Source organism: Hippocampus zosterae, chromosome 20 (assembly GCF_025434085.1).
Source record: "Hippocampus zosterae strain Florida chromosome 20, ASM2543408v3, whole genome shotgun sequence".
Classification (NCBI taxonomy): Eukaryota; Metazoa; Chordata; class Actinopteri; order Syngnathiformes; family Syngnathidae; genus Hippocampus; species Hippocampus zosterae.
In genome coordinates this window covers 754540-773507 of record NC_067470.1, presented here as the reverse complement: position 1 = coordinate 773507, position 18968 = coordinate 754540, and the positions used below count along the sequence as shown (strand labels likewise).

General features: G+C 49.6%; 2 protein-coding genes across 4 annotated transcripts in view; one reads left to right on the top strand and one right to left on the bottom strand.

The window, feature by feature from the left end:
* Positions 1–18968, bottom strand: part of zgc:101569 (uncharacterized protein LOC449822 homolog) — a 265955-nt gene that overhangs the window by 61781 nt on the left and 185206 nt on the right. The window lies entirely within an intron of this gene.
* LOC127592937 (uncharacterized) lies at positions 5234–14686 on the top strand. Of its 3 annotated transcripts, none has more exons than XM_052054040.1 (4): positions 5234–5513; positions 11392–11458; positions 11845–11931; positions 13795–14686. In XM_052054040.1, the coding sequence occupies exons 1-4, from the start codon at positions 5265–5267 to the stop codon at positions 13989–13991; spliced, it is 600 nt and encodes a 199-aa protein (XP_051910000.1). In that variant the 5' UTR covers positions 5234–5264; the 3' UTR covers positions 13992–14686. The 3 variants fall into 3 exon arrangements, 2 of the variants coding, with proteins under 2 accessions (XP_051910000.1, XP_051909999.1); XM_052054039.1 differs by lacking the exon at positions 13795–14686 and adding an exon at positions 12149–12579 and having other exon boundaries at positions 11845–12042; XR_007960241.1 differs by lacking the exons at positions 5234–5513; positions 13795–14686 and adding an exon at positions 6628–7181 and having other exon boundaries at positions 11845–12579.

The window sequence follows — 18968 nt, the reverse complement described above, 5'->3', positions numbered from 1 at the left end:
AGTAACGCTGCAGTCAATGCGGAAGAAGCACTTTTTGCCGTTAACAGGATTTATAAGAGGTCATTTGAAAGTACTTCAATGCGGACGGCAAAAGCGGGGGATTCAATTACTGTGGGGACTTTATCAATGTGACAGCCGCTTTACGTGTGCTGGGTGCGATTCGGCTCCAACGCCAGGGGAATGTGGGAGGAAAACCCACGCGGGCGCGGGGAGGCCGCAGCCGGAATGGAGCCCCGTACCTCCGCCGTCACGTCAACCGCGTCCTGAGAAACGGACCCCGGTTGTTGTTTTTTTTACACGTCGTTTCCACCACGCCTTCGTTTTCCCCCGTAATTGAGGCTAACGACTTATTCAGTCTGTTTACGGACGACCCCTTTGAGCTAAATGAACAGAAGAGGCTTTGGGGACTGCGGAGCAAAGTCACTACAGTGTTGATTTGCAACCTGGTTGGATAATTACCAATTTGCCGCTCTCCGATCGTGTTTGATAATACACGTGGATGACTCAACGGCTTTTGTTTTCTCGATGCCTGCGAGGGAAGTACGACTTTTATACAACGGAGGATATGATGCCTCCGTCTTCCGTATAACTTCATCGTTGGGTTCTTCGCGGACATGAAAAGGCTTCCTTTTGGCTGCGACCGTGTTCTTTTTGGCCGCGGGTTGGAACTCGACAAAGACAAAACACAACCGTGGGAACGTGTTGAGTTAACTGTCGCTCTCGCTCACTCTGTGTCGAAATATACGACCTGCCGTTGCGGGAAGAGACATATTAAAATACATACATTATATGAGCCAACAGGCGCTATTCTCTGCGGTTCATAAATAATAAAAAATATCTCAAGGCATTCCGTGAAATACTTTTTAATTCCAAGACAAAGTTCGTATTGACTTTTTTCTTCCGCATCGATGGGTTTGGTGCTGGCATTAGCGGTTAGCTCGCGCCTGTTAGTAGAGACTCGTGACGGTGTTCAGTTCATGACGAATGAGTTCAAAACAGTTTTGTTGACCAATTGATGTGTTTGCGTGAATAACAGCAGCTGAATAGGATCGATTTTGAAAGGTCATGAAAGGTCAACTCTCCGTCTGCAATCGTCACAGCGTCTCGGTGGGATGGCTCTCAAGTGTTGATTTGTGAGAATTCCAGACGGTACGATATTGCCAGCACCAACGTTGGCGATGCACGTAGAAATGTTTTAAAAGTAGACGACACCGGCGCGACTGCTGAAGAAAGTGTTCAAGAATGAGGCAGAGAGGGAAAGAACAGCGTAGCCGTGGTTACCTTCCGCATCGTTGCTCGTGTTTTAATATGTCAGTGCACACACGGTAGTAAAGTCCGCGTTGAATCATTAACCTGTAGGAAATAGATCATTAAAAGTTCAAAAGAGATCTGGGTTAAGCTCACAGAGTGAGCACCGTACCCTTTCGAAAACTTAAAAGGCAAAAGAGGCAGAGGACACAGTCGATGAATAGTCCAATGAGCTCACCAGCGCCCGAATAGGCCGTCGGCCATGAAGCGGACCGGGGCCGGAGAGACCATTCCGTTCCTCTCGTGTGTGTGTGTGTGTGTGTGTGTGGGGTGGAGGAGGTCTATTTTTGCCATCTATATGATTGTAACGTAACAAACAGACGTAAAACTCCACTCGAGTGTCTTTCTAGCAGGCTTTTTTGTATCCAAAGTGCCGTACATGGAGCAAGAATAATTCCGACAACAACAAACAATAACAAAGAAAGCACAAAAACAGTCCAACGAAAAAAATCAAGTTTCACGCAGAGTCAAAAGACAAGGAACAAAAATTAGTTTGAAGACGATGGGCTACGAGAGGGGATGGGGGGGGGGGGGGGCTTGTGCATTGTTCATTCCAAAATGGGAGGGGGGGGGGGGGGGAAGCTCCATCCGCTCCGAGCCGCCGCTCAGGTCTCGGTACGTCCGATCGTGTCCGCTCCGCAGACCCGAGGGCATGGTGGGAACATTTTGGCCACGCGATCATCTCCTTTCCGCACGATTGCTTTTCTGTCCATTAACTTGCGTTTGAACGTCTAATACGCCAAGTCATTGAGGAGTCTGTGACATATGAGAGGCCTCCTGATGGTCACCAAGATTCTTATAAGACCCCCCCCCCCCCTACCCCCCCCACCGTGCCCCTCGCTCTCAACTTGTCTGAGATCATGCCCTAATGATGACCCTAGGCCCACTTTTAATCAGCATTCGCCTTGGCCCTTTCACATATCATTCCACTTGCCTGCGCAGGTTTAATTCCAGAAGAGATGGATTTTCATGACATTAACTGCCCTTCAGAAACGTTCTTTTAGAGCCACATCATTTTCTTCAATTCCCAAGAACATTTTTATTCTAATTTGTATTAGCTATAATGGCTTCGCCCTGCAATAATTATGTTCCATCATGCAAGACAACCTTCATACTGAAACTTCTGTCCTCATTTTTGGCTGCCCTCATTTTGTTTTTGTTTTTTCTTTGAACCAAATGGAACTCACCCTTACACATGCGGAGCAAAAATGTATTATTATTATTATTATGTATGGAATATGCAGTCAGACTACAAACAAACAAAAAACTAATCATGTTTGAGGAAAAAGGAACCAAATTAAACCGAGGTGATCGAGGAAAGCGGCGTATCCAAATAACACAAGTACGCTTACTCTTCAAACTGAATTTGCTCAAAATTAGCTCAAAACCCATTTCCGAATTTGAAGACATGTTACGCAGACCTTGACCTGGCAAAATGTTTTTGTTTTTTGGTCATTTGCGAGTGACTTTTGTTCCAGAATTTATCTCCAGCTCACTTTGGTTCAGAATATCGGGCATCGCTATACGTCACATCCTCATTGTAAGAAAACCCCAAATCTTCATCAAGAGGAAAAATTTGACGTAACAACAAAAAGTAGGGCGATCCATGGCAAGCCTCTGAAGGGACCCTGAGTATTGTATTGTTTGGAATGAGGGCTGAGCGGATCGCATGAATAAATACATCAATAAATAAAAAGTGAGATACAAAAAAAAAAATCTGAAGCGCAGCCATACGAACCGCTGCATTGAGACGGAGCATCATCCCCATATGCTAAGGGAAAACAATCTCTTCACATTACAGAGTCTGAAGACGGGAGGTGTGGGGGTTGGGGGGGGAGCACTTAATCAACTAACATTGATATTACTTCTGGCAATTAGGAGCATGCTGGTAATGATATGAGTTTTCAGCTGTAAATAATTATGCTGCCTGCAGGCCATACTTTAATTCTCGGCTGTATCTATAAACAATAATCAAACCAACAGCGGCAGGCTCAAAGTTGGAGCTTTGCTTCTCGCAGAGGGGCGCTTGAAGAGCGGCTTATTGGAGCCCCGCGGTGACGCCGGCGCTCGGGGTCACCTTCAGGTGCTCTTGCGTGTACGCCCGAGTGCTATTGATCAGCAATATGCGGAGCAACAAAGAGTGGAGCACCGGGTTCGCTGAGGAATTCAACCATGTGGTTGTGAGAGGCAAGGAAACGCAGCATATTTTGCCGTTCTTCACCAGCGAAGAATTTCCAAATTCATCCCGACTGACCCTTAACAGATGATCTGATTTGGACCGCACACTTTTTCAGCCACGTGGCCCAAGACCGCATTTGTTCTGTTTGGTAGCCGAGGGTTTAATATTAACGTTTGCCGCGCTGGGTTGGAAAGCTCCAGGTGAGTCGAGATTCTTGACGGCTAACTTGTATTCCCCGTCAGTCACTGTCTAGCCGACAGCAAAAAGGGCAGCGTGCCTATGAGTAACGGCTAAGATGAAGAGCGCCATTAAGGGAACGTCTGAAGGCCGGCACCGGGGGTGTGGGATTAATTAGCTGCGTGCCGATAGCTCATCAATAGCCGATTAACTAATGACACATGGCCCATTGAGGGCTATCGATCCGCTCCTCGTTTGCTGTGTTAATAGGTTGTAGCCGACATTCCGAGTGAAAGCTGACGCAAAGTAAAGAGGCGAGCGTGGGCGCGGGAGGAGGGGGGGGAGGGGCTCCGCCGCAAAATCACAAATGTAGTCAAAGCGCATTCATTGATGTAACGGGGCCTCGCGGGGGTTCCCACAGATTACTGTGACCACAACTGATCTTATTTGAATGTGCCCGAATTCCCATCCTTTCGGTGATAATTAAAAATGACCCCAAAGGGCCCTCGCCCGCCCGCACGGAAAAGGCAAGGAAGGACTCAATCGAGATTAATGGCGGCGGAATGGCCAACATCAAGTTAGCCACTTTATGATAATGATTGTCAAGATAATAATGAAGACGCGGATGAGGGATGAACAATCCCATGTCCTGCAGTGGAATCCCCTACACAGGTTAATTAGCTAAGATAACATCATTAGCCGCGCTCATGCCTGCACTCAGACTCAATTGCACAAGGTGGCGATTTAAGTCGAGATTCATCGCGTGAACCGTCAATGACAGTTTGGCGAAGACTTTGAAGGCAACCCGAGCATGACGGTAAACCAATCGTGCCTCTCGGGGCTTGTGTACTTTGCTGAACCCTGATCCCGGTTCTTCATTCTGTATGAGCGTTGTGGTCTGGTTGCGCCCGATGCTGAAGTTTAGCTTTGCGAACGTCGCGCCGTGCCGCACAACGCCCGAGGATCATTCGTCATCCGTAAGCCCGTCTCACCGTGGTGGCGAGTGAATCTTTTCCTGAGAGCAGCTGCTTAACTTGCAGGGTTCCCGCTTGAGAAATGTATTTTTCTGCCGCTCCCTCTCAATAATGTATCGCGCCGTTGTCATACGCTGCATTATGCATGTTTACAAAGCAGAGTGAGGACTTTAGCTTGGGCTGGGCGCGGTTCGTTGTCACGACGGCAAGGTGATGAAGTGGCCATCTTTGTCGGGAAGGTGTCCCCCGTGAAACAATAAGGGGATCGGGGGAAGGGGGGGTTTGAGCGCAGCAGCATTTCACCCCCATGAATAATGAAAGGCATTGAAAAGACAACAAACGGCGATGCCATCCGCTTCGGTGCGACCGTCACCAAGACGCAACTTTGTCTTGGCAGGTGACGCTTGGAAAAAGGCCACGCTGTGGACGAGCGGGGATATGTCTGGAAGGAGAGATGAATACCGCTCGCAGGGGCTCCTTTTCCTTTTTCTGATGTCAATCTTCCGCCCAAAAAGTCCACCGTATGAAATCGCACTATTTTTCCCCATCGGATGGCTCGTCCCGTGGCTTATCTTCTGGGACGTGCATGAAAAAATCGCTATGGTAGCTTGACAGCAAGCGTGAGGATGCGCCATGGGACTCGTCTATGGAATGGATGGACAACGCGTGGCCTTCAGCCAAAGACTAACTCGGATATGTTTTTTTTCAACCTCTTGATGCATTTCGGGCTGCAGCTTGGCATCCTCCTTTCACTTGCGCTTCTTGTTGCGGCGAGAGAACGAGAACATGAGGAGGTGACACGAGAGCCGTGCGTGTTTGTTGACAACGGTCCCATGACAACCACGTTGGAGCTGAGCGCCGGGACGCCTCCGAAGGTAACTCTCCTTTCCATTCCCTTGAAAATGCTTTGAATGCGCTCTGCGCTCAAAATGTCCGATGCCAATGTTGGGCGAGCGGCGTGCGCTCTCTTAGGCGGCGTTTCAGCATACGACCTGCGCTTTAAAATACAAAGAGTGCGACACGTGATGCTTGCGTAGCATCTCGGTTGATCGGGGCAGGAGAAAGCCTTTGCCCCCTCTGACTGCGATTTGTGTCTCGAGGGAGGCTGGCTGTTTTCAAACACGGAGAACAAATATAATCTTCCTGAGTGCACGGTGCCCCCCTGTCCCTTGGTGACTATTGAATTACACGCCGCCCTTATCCGTGTTTCGTGGAATAGCAGGCCCAGCAAAGATTTGGCGTTTGGAAAGGGGAAGCGGCTCGTGTTGTGCACCACGGAGCCCGGCGTCGCTTTGGATTAAGGCCTGAAAAAGTGGTCTGACGAGTCCGCGTTTCAAATTGGTTTTGGCAATTGTGGACGTGTTGTCTGTGGGCCATAGAGGAAAAGAACATGTTGAGGGTGTTGGAAAGCCAGCATCTGTGATGGTATGCTATGCACACTCACGTATCTGTGAAGGCACTATGGATGCTGAAGGGTAGAGACGGGTTTTGCCGCAGCAATAAAAACCTGGCTTTGAAGTAACAGTGTGCAGCCAGTAGACTGGCCCGCCAGCAGTCCAGACCCGTGTCGCGTTGAAAATGGGTTCCGCATTGTTGAGCACTAAATATGACAACGAAGAACCCGGACTGAAGTTGTCAAGTGAAAGTAAAGCAAAATGGCCCGTAAAAAGTTTCACCGTTGTTGTCAGTTCCCGATTATGATTATGATTATTATTATTATTCTTGAGTGTTGTTCAAATGGAAGGTGATGTAGCACAATGGCAAACGTGTATTTTGTCATTTGTCCGTCTCGTGTGTTTGACCAGAAACGAGTAGGCGTCTCCCGCAAGTCGATTTTTGGACTTCATTTGGCTTTCCGTTAACACTCTACTACTATTATGTCACTGATTATGCGATCAATAGACAAGTATGTCAGTTCACCCCCCCCCCTACCCCCATTTGTTTAAATATGATTTGGTTAATTTTATTTTTCCGTGGACCACGATAAGGTGCACGGACGGGGTCTCTGTCTCGTTAACGTTGACAGCTTACCGGCTCCGCTTTCACAGACTTATTATGCCACGTGTAATTTGAAACAATTACAAAAACACTGGCCCACTTGTTACAACACTCATTTCGCCTCACATATACAAACCGCAGATTCAATAGCTTTACATGCTTTCCAATCACACCCCAGCGGAGCGGCAGTGTTCGTTGCAAAAAAAAAAAAAAAGTCTTGCGTTTCATTTGCGCTCGCATGCTACCGGATAATCTTTCACGGTTTGCCTGGGGTTTGTTTTGCTATTTCAGCAGAAACTTGTGCAAGCTATTTGAATTACCATGGGGGAAAAAAAATGCGAGAAATATCAATTGATCGTCCTGTCAGTATAAATGAATAATCGAGTTGAACAATCAATCCTCAAAAAAAAAAAAAAAAAGGCGAATAACAAATGGCGTCTTATTGTCTTGTACTCTCCAGGATGCGTTACACGAGCAAGGAGAGGAAGAGTGAATAAATAAGACGTTTCAATCCCAAAACAAGTCACCACAATTCATTAGAAAAGGTGATTTTGTTCTATTTTGATCATAAGCCGAAGAATTTTATTCATTCATGTTGTCACAAAGGTTTATGTTGACGTTATTTTTATTTTGCCGGCTGTGCCGAGCAGTGATGGACACCTTTGGGACTGTGAGTACAGTTTCACCGCTAACATTCATAGCTGAGCAGACACGGGTCAGGACCTCCAGCTATTTCTGTTTGTGTGTGTGTGTGGTGTGAAGGGGCGGGTGAGAGATGGGGGGGGGGGGGGGGCTGCTGGTCCAGTGTGACCACTGACATTTGGCATTCCTCCGCGCTGCCTCTCGTTCCTCAAACGGGGATATGAGGAGCACAGAGGCCAGTGCGTGCTTCTCAAGAGGAAAAACAAAAAGGCTCTTGGAAATCTCAAGCGGGTTCCCATGATCCCAGGAAATACCTTCATCCAACGTGTGCTGGATTTCTAATTCCGCAAATCGGGGCACATAATAAATGCACATTTGATCTTTTTAGTGTGAACCCCCCCACGACTCAATTGCGGAGTTTTTCTCTCGATCGGCGCTCGGATATTTGACCGTAGGGAGAATTTGGCGTGTGATGGTTCATTCGTCACCATTCCCGAGTCAAGTTGGTTGTGACATTTTTGGAGGGGAAAGTTTTCAAAGTCATTTCTCAAGGTTTGCCTTGCCCTCTCTTTCAGCAACACGCACAATCCGTTAGCATCAGAGGAGCGCACGTGCAGAAATAATTGGCCAATTCTCTTTAAGCGGGCCGGCGTGGATTAATTAAGCCTGAATACTAATGATGTTTTGTGTCTGCGCCAACCGACGCGGTTGTTGCGTTAATAAGAAACTGCTGGGTGGGTCACGATGACCGCGCGCACGTCAAAAAGATCACGCTTTGAGGCTCAAATGAGCCAGACGCCTCGGATGAGTTGAAAATGTTTCGAAAGACATGAGACGGAAACCACAAAAACGCTCGGATGGCGTCTCAAGCAAAACCTTGCGTGCGGGAAACAAACGCGTCGGCTATTCTGATTGGACGCTCGCTAAGCCTCGTCATTTTCACAAGCGTGTCCTCGACTCCTTTTGCCGATGGCACGTGGTGCCTGTTCGCAAATGGGAGCGTTAGCTGGCCGAAAAAGATTTTTTATTTGTATTTTTTTTCTTTTTTTTTGGGTGGTCCACAGCTCTGCGCACGCCTGGACGGAGGAAGACATCTCCAAGCTGGGGCCTTGTTTACAGCCGCGCCGGGAAAGAAAACAGGCGGACGTAAATGAGGGTTGACGGTTTCATGAAGCACGATTTCTTGACGGCGGATTCAATGTGACTGCGCTGAACTGGGCGATGATCCGTACAGTATGCAAAATTCACTTTCTAGCTGGTCTGTGCCCACCGGCCCCCCAGCAGCAGCAAGCGGTCTTCCCCAAAGCCCTTCTAGCGATGCCTCTGAATGCAACAAGAACTGAACAAGGCATTGTTGTGCTCAATTCCTTTTGACAACAATCGCATTTACCAAGGAAGTAATGGGGGTGGAGGAGGGGGGGTGGGATGTGGGGGGGGGGTTGGTTACGCCACCAGTTACAAATGACTTTTTCCTCACAAGAAGCACAAAATGCCACAAAGTGAAAACGTGAATGATGTCTCTTCTCGTCAGTGTTGCAATAGCCCCAAATGTCTTGGCACAGGGTCGGGGCGCAGCACCGCGCAGTCGACGCATCTTTTGCATATAGCCGGAAAGCTGTCGCATATTTGAGCATGCGCACTGCAGTGTCGACGCTGCGGCTATCCGGGGATTCTTTTCGTGCGCGCGTGCATTTGTTCGGTCCCCGAGGATTAAATTGTTGTTTATGGTTTTGGAAATGCAACATCTGCATGTTCCATCCAGTTATGGCGCATTAAACAACAGGCCTGGTAGTGTAAGGAGCACGCCGTCAATGTCGCCGGGATAAAGGAAGCGAGATGAGAAGCAGGCGTTTGGCTGCGCTCTGTCGACGCGGAGGCTCACGTGGTGTCGCGCGGATTAGATTTTTTGTGACAACGACCCAAAGCCGAGCCGCTCGGGGTCGGCGCTATGCGCGCCGTGCTCCTGATGCGGCTTTTCCCATTTTTGTGTTGAGGAGGCTTTCTTTCTCTTCCTTTGGCAGGAGCTGAACTTGCCACCAAAAGACATGATCCGTTGTCAGACGACTTTAGCGGAACAGGGCGCCCGCTTCCGTCTGGCGGGGAGTTGTTAGAAACCAGGCAAACGGATTTGGAAAAAACTAAACACAAGAGTGAGTCCACCGCATCGTTCTTGATAAAAACCAACTGGCGTTGAAAATTTTTTAAGAGAGTTTACGAAAATGTAAAATGGCGTGATTAATTGCGAGCGAAAACGTCCCAAATGCAAAAGCAAAAACTGTGACTTTGTTGAACGTGAAGACGCATTGACCAAAACTCCTCTCACCAGCTTGGTCTGGCAGTAGTCCTCCTCTCGATTTTAATTACTCTGTCATTTACAGTCGAAATAGCCTATCCCCCCCGCCCCCCCGCTCCCCACTTCCCCCCTTGATTTTCTCCTTTGAAACGAAATATTGTATACAAACGCACGCCGTTCATGGGTACGAGCGCACCCCATCAACAAAATCTGCATAAAATGATGGCTTGAAAAGCCTCAAAGGCTTTGAGCAAGGGGAGCCCTTTTTATAGCCGGCGCATCCTCGTGTAAACAGATCCACAACCAAAACGACAACTTAGGGGATTTACCTCAGCGGTCGCATTGTTCTGCGCGCTGCAGAAATGAGAGAAATGTGGGACTGCCGAGTTTGTTCCGCATCCTGCTGATTTCAAAGGGGGGGGGGGGCCCGCTTGAAACCTTCCTTCTCGTTTCCATGTCACGCGAGGGTACAGTCGACCACCTACGTTCCTGCGAGCTCTGCGCATCCCTCTGGCGTGAATGCGGGGACGTTGCATCGTACGCCGGCGCATTTACGGAGGTTGAACTTCTCCACTGGCCGGTGTTAAACCGCATGTAAATGTATGATATATATATTGTCTTTGGGACGTCACATGACGGACCCCCGCGCAATCTCATGCAACCTTCTTGGAGCCAAGATCTACTTTTCAAGCAGCCGGACCCGTAAAACGCAGACGCGCAGACGCATGGACCAAAGTAGCAGCAAGAGTTTGTGAAATTGTGAAAAGGAAATCGCCGCCTACCTGATCTTGGTAGAGGCCGTACGTGGAGGCACGGGACGCACTTTTGCAACATGTTTATTAGAGCGTTTCAAAATGAGACAAACATTCCACGAGAAGAAGAATTCTGGAAAAAAAAGATATCTCGCAACACTTCTGATCGCACGTTGCGATTGTAGACGATCGCAACTTCCAGATAATCGCAACTTCCAGATCAGGCGTCGCCGTACGTGGAAGATGACCCGCTTTGTTATTTTGTTTTTAAAAATACTTTTGTTTTTGTGAAAGTGAAACTGACTTTACACTCACACAAAAAAATACCGTAACACGCACAGGGATACGTTTTTGGTTTTTTTTTTCGTTTCCATTTCGCAACGTATTCTGCATCGTTTGGAGGCGCTGGGTCGGTTGAAATTCTCCCAGACGATAGGAGGCAGTATAGGGCGTCTACGGCTCCTCAACCGCACTTCACCACCACTAGAAGTGGGAAACTCTTTGAATGGATTATTTATGGACACGTGGAGCCGCCAACGTGGAGTAAATGAATGCCAAAGTCTTTTGGACCGTGCTAATTGTGGTTTTGGAGATCTGGAGCGATTGTACAGCCGTACCACGGCTCGCGCATGTACTCTCCGCAACGCAAACTCATTCGAATTTTCCAAGGCAACGGCTCACGACGCGCCGTCTGTACCGCAGGTCCATCCCGATGCTCGCGCCGTGTCGAGTCGCTGCGCTCCTGTGTCGCTTGCGTATGTTATTTTTCCAGGAGAGAGTGTTATGTTGTTGCCTGTTCATTAAAAGAAGAAGAAAAAAAGGGGGAACAAGGAGGACATATTTTAATGTGACCTTCATTACACATTCACGTCAACTTTTCTTATCTATTTATGCTGAATTTTTCTTTTCCACTCCTGTTGTTCAATTAGCGCTTGACCCCTTTAGCGGCGATGTAAATTAAATGACATTTCGGTGTCGTCCCATATTTAAAATACTGCGTTAGTTGCGGATCATAAATGATGATCTTCATTCGGCGGCTAATTTATTCATTTCACAATTTCCCTCCAGAAGTTACAGCAGAAGGCTCGGCGGCAAGCTAAGCAGAAGAAATCCAAGTCGGCTGAATTTCTGATGGGTGAGTCCTGCTTGATGAGTTATTGCTCATAATTTGTGTAAGGATTAATTAACTAATTACAGACAAATGGCTTTGGGCTAAATTTTGCTCTTGCTTGTCAGGGCGCAATTTGTAATTATTTTAATCATTTCTTCTTCTTCTTCTACTGCCTTGCCCACCCCCCCCTCCCCTTGCTGCAAGATTCTGATTTAATTTGAAGCTAATTGTGTTTTAGCGTCATCCGAGGAGGATGCGTGAGAACGTTCTGGGGGCAGACCGCTCGGCAACGGCAATATTTGGCCTCCAAAGATGCTTTGTTTTACAACGGGCCCGTTTGACCCCACGCCCGCATCCCTCCTTCGTGTCTCTCTGTGTATTTTGATTGATATTTCCGCTTATTTTGTCAGCGCGAGTCGATGCGGCGGGCACGGAAAACCCGGCCTTCGACGCCGAGCCTTGCCTCCTTCCCGTTTGGCCGGCGAGAGAAATTCAAGGTGACAGGGCAGATAGCGCCCTTGCAGCTCCCTTCACCCCCTCCCCCACTCGCCTAAATAAATTTGAAAAAAAAAAGAAAATGGAGCTGCGAGCCTCAGCCAAAGAAAGAGGTGAAGCTTCATTTTTCATTAGCCTCAAATGTGTTGGCAGTAGATGTGTTCCTGATCTAACCTTTCCCCCCCGCTTTCTTTTCCAACTCACTTTCTGTGCGTTCAGGGGCCCCTCGGTCCCAGCATTCCAAAGCGAGCGTGTCCTCACAGGCAAAAGCCCCTCCTAGAACTTCCTCCAGTGAAGAACGCTCCACCAGTGGGTGTTCTATCGCTATCCGGAAGCACCCCTGGACACAATCGGCCTTGACTCCCACTCTCGGCTCCGTGCCTTGTGGTGGGCCGGAGTCGTAGGAGAGAGCGCATTTACATACGCTACGACCGTACGGAGCCCGGGCGCCGCAGACGGCGCCCGGGCTGCCAACGCCTCTGAAACACGGCTCGCGGCCAATCGGGCATACCAATGTGTGGCCCCTTCTAATTCACCGTGTCAGGAAGAACTCTTGAGGAATGGGATGGGCAAATTAGGATGCGTTGAAGGTTGCCAGTGTGCCAGTTTTCGCAGGGATGAGTCACATGGCAAGTTTTTGCTGTGTGTGCGCGATTGCTTTTGCTTTCGCCGAGAGAATAGGAAGATACAGTACATGATGGAAGATTCGTAAAACCTTTGCGCGATGAATTATGTATCGTGGGGTAACTTTGCAAGTACTTGGATATTTTTTGTTGTCACATGTTATGCTGTTGAGTGATTACACTTTGCCAGCCAGATTGTAAGACATGAAGTGGTTTCTACAATAGATGCTACAAAATTGGAAATGGACGATTTGAAACTCCAGCTTCCGTTTTTTGAATCCGCTTCTCCTCATGGGGCTCGTTTGGGGTTTTTTTTGCGGGTTCCAAACGGGTTTCGGGGCGTTCAGCCATCAGCGCTTGTTGGATCGAGAGATTTCGCATTTCGTTGTGCTGCGAGAACCTCCCGCTACCTTCCCCAAGCGACCATGTGACTTGGAAAAAGGTGCTAGTGTACTTTAGGACATTTTCTGGCCCCACAAACTGAGAAATTCGTGTCAAACTATTTAGATGGGAGTGAAATATTCAAAGGCCGCAATGAGAACGATTTGGGTTTGAGAAAGCGGCTCGGTGGGGAGCACTTTTAATAGGGAGTGCCCCCGAGCACTCGGATTCCCATAAACTCTGTGCAGCAGACTTGATAGGTCAGTGATTGCTAATAAGAAGTCAATGAGACGGAGGCCCCGGCTTATTTTCCTTTTGGATCTCCTTCTCCACCCTTTCTCGCTCCTCTAGGCCGCTGACCCACCGCCCCCCGCCCCCCCCCCCCCCTGCCCCAGTATTAGGACAGTATTGTCTTTGAAATTCCAGGTACTTTTGAGCTTGTCGACTTTCTCATTAGTCCCTTTTGAACACGGCAAACATATGGCAGTCGTATTTAAGAGATTGCTTGCCGTGACCTTTTGCAGCATGCTAATTAGGCCCCAGAGCACTGCGGGCCATGCAGGGGCGCACACAGAAAACCTCCACACACACACACACACACACACACACACACACACACACACACTCTCTCTCGCTCTCAGTTGTGCTTCGCAAGGCGGGTTTCTTCCTGGCTCTGCCTTATCTGCAAGAAGCCCTTGGCCCTGCCCTTCCGCAGCGTGCCTTTCAAACTTAACATTTCGCTTCATGTGCTTCTAATAACTCCTAACCCGGACCCGTACATCCTCACTCCCCCCCCCCCCCCCCCCCTCTGCCCCGCCACCAGCACACCTTTCATTCTCTTGCTTCTTGCACTTTTCACAGGAAATGAATCTGCCCCAAACGACTTTGACCCGATCTCGGCGGAGCAGACCAACCCCAGGCGTGGCGGCGTGGCCGGGGTCCGCCGCCGAGATGAGCTCGAATTAAGTATGCCGTCCGCCGTGGTCGTAGTTCGCCTGGGTCCATTAACAGGAGGTGAGAGAGATCACCATTGGCGAGGCTCGCCACGGACTATGTAAATACACCACATGATGGTGTCGCGAGATTGGCTCCCCGACTTGACTGTCGTTGATGAAGGTCACGTATCATTGGTCAGTTTTCCGCTTCTATTTCCCCCACGTCCATTGTCGCTTTCGACTCGATGGTTCGCAGCACCCCCCCCCCCCCCCCAACCAGGCCTATTAAAAGTGAGCTCCTGGGAGCCGAGTAATATGGCGGTTATAATGAAACGTGGCTATTAATGGAGAAGTCATTTCACCTGTATCTTTCGGGTATCACCGCCATGTAATATCAAAGCGTTCGCCAAGGCAGATGTCATCACGTGATGTCATTCACCTGCCCGCGCTCCCCTCTCCGGGGCCACGTTGAGGCGGTTTAAGCTCGCCATTGTTCCGGCCGAAGACGCCGGATCGTGACGAACACCGGATCGTGTTGACGTGACGCGCGTCTTCCTTGTAATTCCCGTACGCGAGTGATAGGTTTAGGGCCGCTTCAACGCGTTAGGATGTCGTCGTCTCTTATTATTTGCCTTTGTCTCGGATTTTGCTGTGCCACAGAGATTAGCAGCCCCCCCTCCCCATTGTTTTGAAATGTTCATGAAATCCCAGAGAGAAAAAAAAAGTCAAGAGGATCTTGGATTAACGGCTCCTGCATGCAATACAGGCGGAAAAGCAGAGAGAGCGAGCGAACAAAGCCGGCTTCCTTTGCTGGACTTGCAGACAATCAAGCTTCCCCGTTCTGTACGGATGCCTCCCACAAGTCTCGGCCGCACGGCTTGAACGCACTGGATCAGCGCGTGTCGGCGTTAAAGCCGACATTTTTTCAGTTTCTCCCTTTCGGCTTCTCCTCGCTTTTGTCTCTCCGTTTTTGCAGTCCGCCGCAATGCCCAGAAGAACAATCGCAAATCGGTATTAATAAAAGGTGGCGTGAGGTCGTTGTAGACGAGAAGATCACTTGTGTGATCTTCTCGTTTGGTGTCGGGCTGTGTGCAGAGAGAGCAGCTTGTAAAATGCCAACATGGCGACAACAGCTTTGGCAGTCGCACATATGGGACCACACGCGTTGTTTATACACCCGCACAAATTCGCAAACAATCTCATCTGCTCTCAAACGAGGGAGGAGGCGCGAGCGCTGTTAAGCTGACAGAAAGAGCTTTGATTGATTGATTGATTGATTGATTGATTCTTGAAATCGTTCCTTGGTAGCAAAGAAGGATGAAGCGCACGGTGTGAAGTCTTTTCAGGACAACCGAAGCTTCGTTTGCATGAGCTCCGAGCACTTTGGGCCTGATTGGATGGGACATTTTCAAGGACAAACCACGATTTCCCGTGTTTTGATGACGTGCGCGTGTTCAAAATGTCTTCGGTCTCTATACGTAATGTGCACTAATGCCTCAAGATGTGTCGTAAGAGGATTGCTGTTTGTTTTCCTTTTTTGCAGTCAAGACTTCGGAGGAGGCGGTCGCCGGCCGCACTCCACCGCCGAGGGAAGGCGCGCCGGCTGACGTGATTCCGCTTGGCAGCCTTTCACCGCAGCAGGTCAGCTACAAAGCTACAAAGAGGGAATATCTGTGTCATCGTCCCATATTCACCCGCGCGTCGGCCGCGTCCATTAAAGCCGCGTACGGCTGGCTCGGGCTAATGGATGCAGAAAGAACACGTGCGTGCGCATTTCTCTGTTGCTGCCGTCCGTGCGGAACTTTGCGTCCTTTTTCTTTGGCCTGCTTACTTACCACTTTGGCCCACTTTTGCTTCAGCCGCAACAATTTCAAATTGGCCGCTTTAGTCTGAAAGTCCGCCGGATGCACTCAAGTCAAAAGCACTTAGCCGGATCGTGCGTCCCAAGCACCTGAATAGCTTTGAATAGCTTCCAAATAAAGTGCGCGAAGAACGGCCAGCCCAACATTTGCTTGCTATACCGCCACTCGCAACAGAAACAGAGTGAAGAAAAGAAAATGCGCGCGGAAATGCAGACACCCCTCCCCCCCCCGACTTTGACGTGCCTACATAAACAGATTGCGGAACTTGTACCCAAAGTATATTTAGTCCTAATCTCACTTGAAAGGACGAGTAAGAGTATTGTCGTATCGCAACGTAAAGTGAGTGTCATTGGTTTAAAAAAAAAAAACGTTGCAACAATGTCTCGTCGTCGTCGCGTAGAACGCAAAGAAGTTGACTCATCCTGGCTAAGCGGCGTGCGTTATCTTATTCCGCCGTGATATTTATGCACGGCCGCTTCCGCATTCAAAGTGGAGATTTTCCATCTATTCAAGGGAAAAGAAAAGAAAAGGCCTGTTTCGTCTTTGCCTCATCTTCCGTAGAAAAGCAGAACGTCGCGGCGTCACTTATAGACACATCACGGCATCTATACGGCCCGCGTCAATATGTGCTGACCGCGTGTAAACCGGCACCGCTGTAACGCAACATGTCTTCGGGGTGCGGCCCGCTATCGATTCGGCGCGGATCGCGGCGCCGTTCGTTTCTTCCGCTCAACCCTTCCATTGTGCGCTTGTCAATTTACCGCACGCCGCTCCGTTTCTCCTTATTTGCGCATCCGGCGTCACGTGGTCATTAGCCGTGTGAAAGGCATTTGTCTTCTGGCGGACGTTTTCATCCTCGCGCCTCGCATCGCATCGCATCGTGCGTTCGAGTACGGCACCGGGACGCAGACTCGCGTCCGTTTCGTCGGGCTGGCGGTTCTTTGCGCGTCCGCTCCAAGTCCGAGATGGCACGTCGCATCTCGTAGCGAACGCCCGCAGGGCGCTCGGCTGCGCATGATTTTGTTTTGGAGTAATTATGGGCTAGCGTGGCGGCTGACATAATAGAATCATGAAAATGGCGCGTGCGCGCGCGCATCAGGGTCTTCTTCTCTTGTGTTTGTCTGCGTTATGGGTGGGTGGGTAGTTGGACACCAGCCGTGTCAGATGAATGTAGTTGAGGGGGGGGGGGGGGGTTAGCGCGGTGACCTCCTCTCGGCAGCTTTGAACCCAGTAAATTCCTTCCGATATCAGTGGTGGGTGGCTATTAGACACGGGAGACTTTCTACGCATCACCGAGGGCTACATCTGCCTGGAATTGAATGAGAAATGATGTCGCCATTTCTCTCGCCATGAAAGGAAAAAAAAAGAGAGAGGGGAGACGTGGCGCTGACTCGCGTTGTTTTGATTTTTTTGGGGGGGGGTAACAAATGTGTAATTCATTTGTCGCCACTCTTTCTGATTTAATGGAGGTTGAGTAATTGCGCATTGTGCCTTGTTGTGAACTGATGAAAGCGCATGTAACACAAACGCAGACGGCGGGCAAGGATAGAAAAGAAAGAGCCCGTCCGCCCGTGCCCGCCTTTGATGCGAGGCGTCGCTTTGTCCAATCATCCTCCTTTTTTACTCCCGTCTTATCCCCAGTCACAGGCGGGCCGGGGCCCCTGTGATATTGCTCGATTTTGAGGAATTAAGAGACGCGGCGAGGCGGCCGCTTATTACATTACCTCTGATAAGAATGAAAGGCGGAGAAAGGGAGCGAGGGGAGGAAAGAAGACGTGTTTGGCCGCGCGCTCTTATTAGATTGCGGCGGCTTTCTAACGGGGTTAGCTTGTTGTTTTTTGTTGCGTGTGGCGCGCAGGAGCGCTAACCCGGAAGGCCGCCCAGAAGGCCGGGAAGGCGCGGAACTCCCGCCATCCTCCTCGGTAAGCTCGGATTCCACGTGACTGTGGATCGATGCTGATGTTTTTCAAGTTCTTGCAGTTCAACTCTCCCACGTCGTAAATCAACCTCTAATGGCGGCAATTCAGCAAACTTCTTTCTACGTCCGAGTCATCCGACCAAATCGAATGATGCGGCGACAAAAATGGAATCTGAGCACGTATCGATCGTGAATCGGCGAGCAATCGCAGGGGTTATTATATCGGAAAAACTCGGCCGACGTCGGGCCACGCTTGGCGGCGGCTTCCTCCGCCGAGTTTGAGGCGTCGGAGGAGGAAGACGCAGCCTCGGGAGATGAAAAGGGGTTCGGAGGCGAGACCGGGGAGAAAGAGAAGCTGTGGGAGGAGCGCGCCGCTGCGCCGCGTGCGGGGACGGGGGCCGCCACGCTGGCTTCCAGATGTAATGAATCTTCAGTCGGGGGGCTTTTCCTCGCAGGGTGACAACTGGCTTTGAGGAAGGTTGTAAATGCGGGCGAGATTGTGGTATAATTCCTCAGACTGGCGCTCGTGCCCCCCAGTCACCATTCGATTATCTCCCAAATTGCTGTGTTTCACCGAGATAAAGATTTTTGATGGCTTGCTGACTTGAAACAACCGGCGCGGGCAGACTCTCGCAGAGGAGGGAGGGGGGAACGGGAAGGGGGGGGGGGGGCAAGCGCGCAGCCAGAGAAAGCAACGGCCAAAAGCTGCGACGCCGAGTCGTTTCCTTTGCTAAATGACAAAATCTTTGTTTAGATGACATTTCCCCAAAATGACTGCGGCGAGATGAATCTGAAATATGAAATGCCACATTTGGCATGCAAACGTATGAAAATGTATTTCTGTGCAAAATTCATGGAGGCATTTAATTTAGAACGTGTTTAATAACTATGGCAGCCTGCATCGGTAATCCTGCCCGCAGGTCCCAGAAAGATTGTCATATTTATTCTCTCCTTTCTTCACCCCCCCCCCCCAGCCCGTGCCCCCCCCCCCATACACCCCCCCACTCTTTTTCCAAAGCCTTTTTTTTTTAAAGGGTAAATGTTCATTGTTAATTAAGATTTACTAATTAAAATGAAAATAATTAAGGAGAACGCTTAAGCTCCGAATATTAGCCGCACTTTGAAAGAAAAGAAGTTTTTGTGGGTGGCATTTCCTCTCTCTCTATTAAGAGCGCATTTTGCGCCATCAGTCAATGGCTGCAAAGCAACGGAGAAGCGACGTCGGCGACAGGACGGCGGCGCGCCAGCCGAAAAGCGTGGCGGGATCCCTCTGTGGAGCCTTTGATCTCATCTGGAGGAGCGCTGTAATGTTACGGCACT

What these genes read in the sequence shown, in the direction of transcription:
- LOC127592937 (XM_052054039.1), top strand. Translation starts at nt 5,265, where the DNA reads ATGCGCCATGGGACTCGTCTATGGAATGGATGGACAACGCGTGGCCTT. An exon ending in GCGCCGGGACGCCTCCGAAG is followed by an intron (nt 5,514 to 11,391) that starts GTAACTCTCCTT and finishes ATTTCCCTCCAG; the next exon opens with AAGTTACAGCAGAAGGCTCG. An exon ending in GTCGGCTGAATTTCTGATGG is followed by an intron (nt 11,459 to 11,844) that starts GTGAGTCCTGCT and finishes TTATTTTGTCAG; the next exon opens with CGCGAGTCGATGCGGCGGGC.